At 38.4% G+C, this 8,277-nt stretch overlaps 1 protein-coding gene across 1 annotated transcript; it reads left to right on the top strand.

Moving 5' to 3' along the window:
- The first annotated feature begins 994 nt into the window (after positions 1 to 994).
- hlx1 (H2.0-like homeo box 1 (Drosophila)) lies at positions 995 to 7,035 on the top strand. The gene is made up of 4 exons (XM_034162560.1): positions 995 to 1,637; positions 3,024 to 3,212; positions 3,293 to 3,477; positions 6,326 to 7,035. The coding sequence occupies exons 1-4, from the start codon at positions 1,160 to 1,162 to the stop codon at positions 6,665 to 6,667; spliced, it is 1,194 nt and encodes a 397-aa protein (XP_034018451.1). The 5' UTR covers positions 995 to 1,159; the 3' UTR covers positions 6,668 to 7,035.
- Positions 7,036 to 8,277: the final 1,242 nt, after the last annotated feature.

Raw genomic sequence — 8,277 nt, 5'->3', positions numbered from 1 at the left:
GCTACATCCTCTTCCCTGGATTGTTTTGACTGCGCGCTGGAGGACAAACATGAAGAATCTCATTTCTAAAATTATACCGGAAAAAATGTCACTCGAAAACACCATGATATGAGGCACTCGGGGTCAGCGGTCTTTGTTCCGCCTGTGCGCATCGCCGACGTGCGAACGTGGACTTCAGACGGCCAACTGTCTAAACATGCACCAAAAAAGAAAAAAAAAAATCGTCTCCTTGCAAATGCGCGCACGCTGCAAACCTGTTTCAAATAATAAAAAATAATTTAAAAAATACACACTTGAACGTTTGATGGAACTTTACGCATGCGCTCAGTTTTATGGAGTTTTACGCATACAACTCAATTCAACTTTTTCCAAATTTGACTTAAATGACTCCAAAAAAATTCTCGAGCTTTTGTCACGCAGCGTGTGAATCCGCTCGCCTCTGAAGTTAATTGTGTTTTGGGGGGGATAGATTTCCTCTGTTTATTATGAGCGCAGAGACGGATTTGCGTCACAGTGCGACTTGCAAGTCGAGATAAAGTTGCACAAATACTGAAAAAAGGAAGTTCTAGCAGTCATTATAAAGCCCCCTCTCCCTCTGCTCCGGAAGAAATAAGGATTTCTGCTGCATCCTAAAAATACTAAAACAGCTTCTATTTCGGGACGGATGGAGCCGGCGCATCCGCTCATTTAGCACGAATCGTAAGCCATTAAAAACAGGATGACGCGACCCTCGGGGGGGGGGGGGGGGGGTTCACGATTTATTATTCAATTACGTGCGTCTCGTTTAATGAGCTTCCACTCGTTTGTTTTATCCCCCCCAAAACCTGCATCTTACGCGTCCGGTGCGTAAAACGCAGGGGAGAGGATGGAGATCGAAATTTCTCCGAAGTGTCTCGGTCGTGAGCGCGTCGGCGAGGGCGTGACACTGACGAAATGCGCCTCAGCCATTGGCTCAGACAGAGACCAATCCGTTTCCGCGAAGGAACCTCTGAGTGGAACTGCTCGGGTTTGGATTTCAGTGTTCGGAGAGGTTTTGGCACAAAGAGGACGATCATCACCCCCCGCTCTGTTTTGATTTGATTTTGGTTTATTTTTTTGGACATGCACGTGCTTTTCTAAGTGCTCGAGGCGAACTTTGAGGCGCATTAAAGGCTGCGGGATGTACACGGCCGGGCTCAACCCGTTTTACGCGTCAAGCTTCAGCCTTTGGTCCGCGTACTGCGCGGGGAGCTTCGCTGTGGATCCGGTGAAGAAACCCTCGTTCTGCATCGCTGATATTTTACAGGCTGCTGATGGGGCGGACGGCGGGCCGGGATCGTCGGCTCTTGTGATGCACGTGGCGCACCACCACCATCACCACCAACAGCAGCAGCAACACCAACACCGTGCGCAAGGGCATTCCGGGAGCTCGCCGCTGCGGCCTTCTCCGGTTGCGCCCGACGCGTCGGTGTTCAGCGCGAGGTCGAATCCGGCGTCTCCGTACCACCGACACGGACTACAGCTGACCTCCGTCTCCAGGACGACGTTTAACTCCCAACAAGCTCCTCCGCCTTCCAGCAAGGACCTCAAATTCGGAATTGATCGGATATTGTCCACAGACTTTGATCAAAAACATAAAGACAAGTCCTCCCTGAGAGGTGAGCACCGGAATTCACTTCAGAGGGAAGCTGACAAAAACATCAAGACAAATAACAGTTAAAAATAAATAAATATGAGTAAATCACGCTACAAAATATATACATTTCTCACCTGTTCTGAGTTAAAGTTACACTTTTCATACACTGACAAAAAGAAAAACAATTGGAACAACTTAAAAACGTGCTTCAATTTGTAACACTCAAATAAATTTAGTTCACTTAATTAGTATTTATATCAACTTTTAAACTTAATTTGGACAAACTTAAATCATTTGAGTGTTTTGAATTAAACCAATTTTATTAAGTTTTCTCCTTATTTTTTTTTAGAGAAAATCATTCATTTTCAAAATAAAGTTAACTTTCTGACACTCAGTGTTACTTTACACATTACACAAAGTGTATTTTCAACACTATAGTAAAAGTAAATAAAGACAGAGCCTTCAAGTTGGCATCAAACCAAAACCTTATAGGTGAAAACTCACAGCACAAGGACTCCTATTTTTTCATTTCTCACTCAATTCCCAGACAGAGTTAAAATTTCACTAGCAGAGAGTTAAATTACACCTTAAATGAATTCAAATACATTTTGCAGAGTAAAATCGACTCTGCAGTGAGTGCATTTTGTTAAACCAGCTCTATCACTGTATTCAATCAAGCTGATAATTTCAAATAGAGACCTTTAACACTTTGGTAGGGCTGATTTAACACTGTGATAGGGCTGATTTAACACTATGACAGGGTTGATTTAACACTAAAATACAGGTTATTTAACAATATGATACGGTTCATTTAACACTATGATAGGGTTGATTTAACACTAAAATACTGGTCATTTAACACTATGATATGATTGATTTAACACTATGATAGAGTTGATTTAACACTAAAATACTGGTCATTTAACACTATATGATATCATCACCTTCCTAAAATAATGGCCTAAGTCATGTTTTGGACAATGTGACTTAGGCCATTATTTTAGGAAGGTGATGATATGGTTAATTTAACACTATGATAGGGTTGATTTAACACTATGATACGGTTGATTTAACACTTTTTGCAGTGGGACCAAATGTACTCCAATTGTATTCTGCAGAATTTACTCTGCTGAATCAACACTGACGTGGTCCATTCTGAGAACAGACTCCAAAACTCTACAAACGTTGATACTGAGTGTTAAAATAACACTATAACAGTTAAAATCAAGTGTGAAGTTAGTTAGGAGCTATATGTGGAAATCCTTGTTAATGGGGTCCTTCACAATAAGGTCAAAGGTCAGCATCACCTACAATCAAAGCAGCCAGTAGGTTGCTCAAAGGCACTTCGGCCACTGTGCAGGAGACGTTTGTGTGACAGTAAACATTGTGTGTGTCTTTATTGGGACAGACCTCACGTCCATCGTCAGCCCGAGCCATCAGTCAGGGCTCCACATCCCCATCCAGACGCCGGCCAGCCAGTACTTCTCCTCCATGGATCCCACCACGGGCGACGCCTCCTCCATGATAAGCTGCCTCGGCGGCATCGGTGGCAGCAACAGACCGTCGGGGCCACATCAGTTCCAGGACACCTTCCCAGGTAGCCATCACGCACACAAATGTACAAAACACACACATATGAGCACACGACCTGAACAGCCTCCTGTCTCTCCCACATAGGCCCGTATGCCGTCCTCACCAAAGACACGATGCCGCAGACGTACAAGAGGAAGAGGTCGTGGTCGAGGGCGGTGTTTTCAAACCTGCAGAGAAAAGGTCTGGAGAAAAGATTTGAAATCCAGAAGTACGTCACCAAGCCGGACAGAAAACAGCTGGCGGCGATGCTCGGGCTGACTGACGCTCAGGTGCAACTACATGTCATCAAGATAAATGTGTAGATTTTTTTTTTAAATAAAAAAACTATATCAAAATATACACTGATACCCAGTGCTGCAGCACTGTGCAAAAAATTGTACAAATGCATCTAAAAAATTTACAAAATTAAAAAGAAGCTAAATACTTCAAATGTATAAATAAATAAATATATACAAGAAAAAAGCTTAACAATTTTTTTACTATTTTAAGTACATAATTAGAAAAACATCTGCTTGCATCTAATGAAACTTTAACAATAATTTTATTCATGAGAAATAATTTCCAAATGAGTGGCACAAACTAAATCATTTTTTTGTTTTCATTGAAAAAAAAATGGTTTATCTTGTTAATGGCGTTATTTTATTATTTGTTTTTCTAATGGGATAGAAATGAAAACTTACAATTTAACTTATGTTGCAATAGAACCATCTGGACACTTCAATTTTTAATTTGAAGTTTAACAAAAAAATCAAACAGCACACTTCTGTGGAAGTTATGGCATGCCTACCACTTTTGCACTTTGTTATATTTCCTGCAAAATATTTTTCACTTTATTAATTCAACTTTTACAAACCATCTACAATAAAAGTGCAAATGTATTCTAGCTTTAATTGATTGTAATAACTGATTAGAGGTCCTGGTCTGGATCTTTAAAGGGGTTGGAATATATAAATTGCCAGCAAGGTAACATAGATCACCTATGTCTTAAAAACAGAACAGTATTTCTGCACCTGTTTCTTTAAATGGAAAGGACCATTGACCTCTCCACAGTTGGAAAGGGGAGCATCTTAATTTCCCTTCCACCAATCAGGTGACCATGTTGTACTGAGCTCATACCAACTCAGTGGGTGTGGCCTAATGGACACTGCAGTTCACATGTGAACTTCTGTGACATATGTCACATAATCCTAAATCCAGTCAAATCTAATCTGGTTTAAAATTTGATAATAGCAGTTTACATGAAACTGAACATGTGTCAGTGTAAAAAGTGGATAAAAACAGATTTTGTACAATATGACTCATTTACTGAAGGGAATAAAATAAATATAATAAATATTTTACTTTTAAAATTTTTATTGTAGCACTTAGTGTTTTTTTATATTTGTTGCTGAGAGGAAAGCATAAACAGTGACTTATCTTAATAAAACAGATCAATTTGAAATCAATTTTTGTTTATATTTGACATTAAGTTCATGTGGGGAAAAAAATTGGAGAAACCGTTGCCTCAGTTTCCATGAATGAAGCTAAGAAGAAGAAGAAAAAACTAAGACAAAAGTCAAGTTCACTTTTCTCAAAACTTATCAATGAAGCCTCTGATTGCTCCTCTTTCCTTTGTTGATTAAACTAATATAGGAACGAACATGTAGATCCACCTCAGATCTGCTGCGGTGACCCCGAGTGAAAACCAGGGAGCAGCTGAAGGGACTTACTTACATTTTACTTACATTTTCAGGGTGTCGTTCCTTTTGATTTTCTGCAAAGCTGATACAATCAGTTTACTTCATGTCAAAATCTAGTTATTGGAAAATGCATTCATTTCTGTGCTATTTGCAAATATTACATCTGACTTTATTGTTTGTATCATGAGATTTTACACATCTGGATGAAGCACATGCTGCATTCAATGGAAACTGGGAACGTAAAATTTTCAACTCACAACCAGGAAAAATACAGTCTAATAATAATGATAAAACTTTATCTCCTCTGAGATTTTGCAATTACTTTTAGTATTGACAACTGACACAGTAGACCTGTGTGAGTGTTGTTTTACCTGTCCAGCACACTCCTTAAAATATTTTTTTGGGGGGGATTTATCCAGATTTTGTGCAGATTTTGTCCAGATATAGGAATCTCTGCCAGCTTGTGTTTATTGGTTGTGTCCCTTTCTGGTTCACAATTGAAGGTCTACTGCATTTCTTTGGCTCTATGATGCTAACACACTGGGATATGCACCCCGCCTCCCCACACACACACACACCAACCCAGTGTCCTGGCAGTTTGTGGCGGCATTACGAAAAATACATCAATCTATGGATTCGTGACAGGGGCACGAAAATGGACCGTTTTTTGTGATAGAGGCACCAAATCTGGGGTGACGGGGGGGGTATGGTTAGGGTTAGGGGAGGGGAGACACTAACCCGATGGTCATGGTTAGAAGAAGGGGAAGATTATAAATAGCAAAATGAAAAAAAAAATCGTTTCACGAAAATTGGGTGCTTTTCGTGGCGGGGGCACGAAAAATAGTTTCCCAGCTGATCTTATCAATGGTCGGTAAATTCCCCTATATCACTACAGATTGTGTTTTTTTTTTTCACCATGTTTTAACCCACGTGGGGCAAAATTCCAAACAGAAACAGAGGTGATGCATTTGAAATATAAAGTCTTTTTTTTAATGGAGTTTTTTGTCATTTCCGCTGGGATAAATAAAGTTGATCTTATTCTTATTCTTAGTTTCCGGATAAGAAAATGTTGATCATATTGGCGATATAGGATCATGAATCCTTTATCTAAAGACTGATGAACAAAACTAGCGGTACCAAAGAAAATCCCCTTCATGCCTGAAATGGATAAAAATAAAAACATCAAAGGGGATGAAATCTTTAATGTAAGACTGATACAGCTTTAATAATAAAAAAAAATACTATGTGGAACTTAGGGCAGGTGTCAGTTTGACCTTTATAAATTATTTCCTAAAATAATTTTTCTAGAGCGCTCAGATGTCTTTTGATGTGACTGGCATTTTATTTTATTTTTTTTTTAAGTGGAATGACCCTTTAATTGTGTTTTACTCTGACTGAGTCCGTGGATGCGCGCACTAAAGTGGTGGCACGTTCGCAGGTGAAGGTTTGGTTCCAGAACCGGCGCATGAAGTGGAGACACTCCAAGGAGGCGCAGGCCCAAAAAGACAAAGACAAAGAGGAGCAGGAAGACAAACGTCCGCAGGAGGCCCTCAAGGAGCGGGCGGAGTCCGACTGCGACAGCGACGGCAGGAGCGAGTGCGACTCCGACGAGCCTCAGGAGGAGGAGGAGGAGGAGGAGGAGGAGGACGAGGAGGGCGACGGCTCCGGACATTTGGACGTTTGCGATCACAATAAAACCAGCGTGATCATGAGCGGGAGCAGCGCGGAGCCGCCGTGCGCGGAGCCGCCGTGCACGGACACCTCCGCCATCGTCATATAAGAAAAACAAAACAAAACCTTTATGATGTCACAGATGAGAGGGATGCGGCACACGCGGCGTGAATTAAGAGCTTTGATCCTGGGAAAAAGTGGACAAAACCTCCAGTTTATTGCATATTTATTACAAACACCATCTTCACATCTTATTGCCATTTAACCAAGTACAGCTTAGGTCAATTTCAAAGTCAGGTTTCTGTACTTCCTCAAACTTTACTGTGGCTCCATGTGTCCTTTTTGTTCAGGAAACAGGTTATGAGGTTATGAACCACTTGTTTCACATCACAGTGTTAATGCAGATGTGTTTGTGCCATTTTGTTAATAATAATTTGCACTGAAAATATTGTAAATAAAATGTTTCTCACTTTGAAACTGTTATTATTATTATTTATTATTATTGCGTTTGGTATTTTGATGAGGTCCCTTCTTAGTTCATATTTATTTTTATTTATTTATTTCAAATAAGGCCCATATTTAAAGAAACATAAATTCTGTCAGAAGTTTCACATCTCTAATAATATTTCATGTGCACATAAAATAAAACATTTATTTAGGCAGAAAATGTGCCCCTTTATCAGGCTGTGATTAAAAAAGAGCAGATACTACACAAAAATAAATGAATAAATATATACATGAATAAATAAGCCAATCTATTAAATCAATCTATTTTTATTTTGCTAAAAAAAAATGGCCAAGGCCCCAACCACCCCCCTCCCTTTTAATTTTTTTTGTATTTTTGTTTGTTTGGGGTTTTTTTTTTTTTTTTTTTTGGACAGCAGACAAAATGTCTAAAAATACTAGTCTGCATCATAATTTTTGATAAATGTTTTTGCATTTAAAATTAAAAGGAGAGGACGTTTTGTGTAGGAAGAGGAATTTAATTATTAATTTGTGCATATTTAGTAACATTTAACATTACTTATAATTTCTAAATGTTTAACTTAGAGTTTTATACATTATTTTTTATATACTATAATTTTTAGAATTAATGTCATACACAGTTATATAAATTAATGGAATTTTGTAAATTTTACATTAGTTATTATAGTTTATAATTTTATATATTTCACATATATTAATAAAATGAACAGTTTGTATATATTTAATATAGTTGATAGTTTGTATATACACTGGCTCTATATAGCAGTAACCAATCTAATTTGTATTTTTTATTTATTAACCAAGACTGATGCAGTTGTAACGCTCACACACCTCCTGTGCCTTTTAAATTGGCAGATAAAATACAAATTGTAATAATAACACACTTACAAAGAAAATCTCATAGATTAATATTTATAATATGTAATTTAAGAATTACCCTGCTCGTCACTGCCAATGATCAGCGCTGAAATGTTGCTCCATGAAAGCTTTTTATGACATCATGCACGATGAGTTATTGGAAATATTTAGAAGAAATCTCACAGTTGCCTTCATTTTAAAAAAATAATTAAATCTAATCAAATGTCATATTGACATCATGTAGTTATGGCAATCAAGCCCACAAAACTTGGTTGCTTAAATAAAACATAAACATAATATTAATTAATTTTAACAACAATTTGCATTTCTCATTTGAACAACCAAGTTCTAGCTCAGGCTGACATAACTAGATTA

Source organism: Thalassophryne amazonica, chromosome 21 (genome assembly GCF_902500255.1).
Source record: "Thalassophryne amazonica chromosome 21, fThaAma1.1, whole genome shotgun sequence".
Lineage (NCBI taxonomy): Eukaryota > Metazoa > Chordata > Actinopteri > Batrachoidiformes > Batrachoididae > Thalassophryne > Thalassophryne amazonica.
The sequence above is the reverse complement of the archived record's forward strand: the minus strand, read 5'-3'. Positions and strand labels throughout refer to the sequence as shown.

Coding starts and splice junctions, on each gene's coding strand:
- hlx1 (XM_034162560.1), top strand. CDS start 1,160: ATGTACACGGCCGGGCTCAACCCGTTTTACGCGTCAAGCTTCAGCCTT. Junction 3,213..3,292: donor GTTCCAGGACACCTTCCCAG/GTAGCCATCACG, acceptor TCTCCCACATAG/GCCCGTATGCCGTCCTCACC. Junction 3,478..6,325: donor TCGGGCTGACTGACGCTCAG/GTGCAACTACAT, acceptor GCACGTTCGCAG/GTGAAGGTTTGGTTCCAGAA.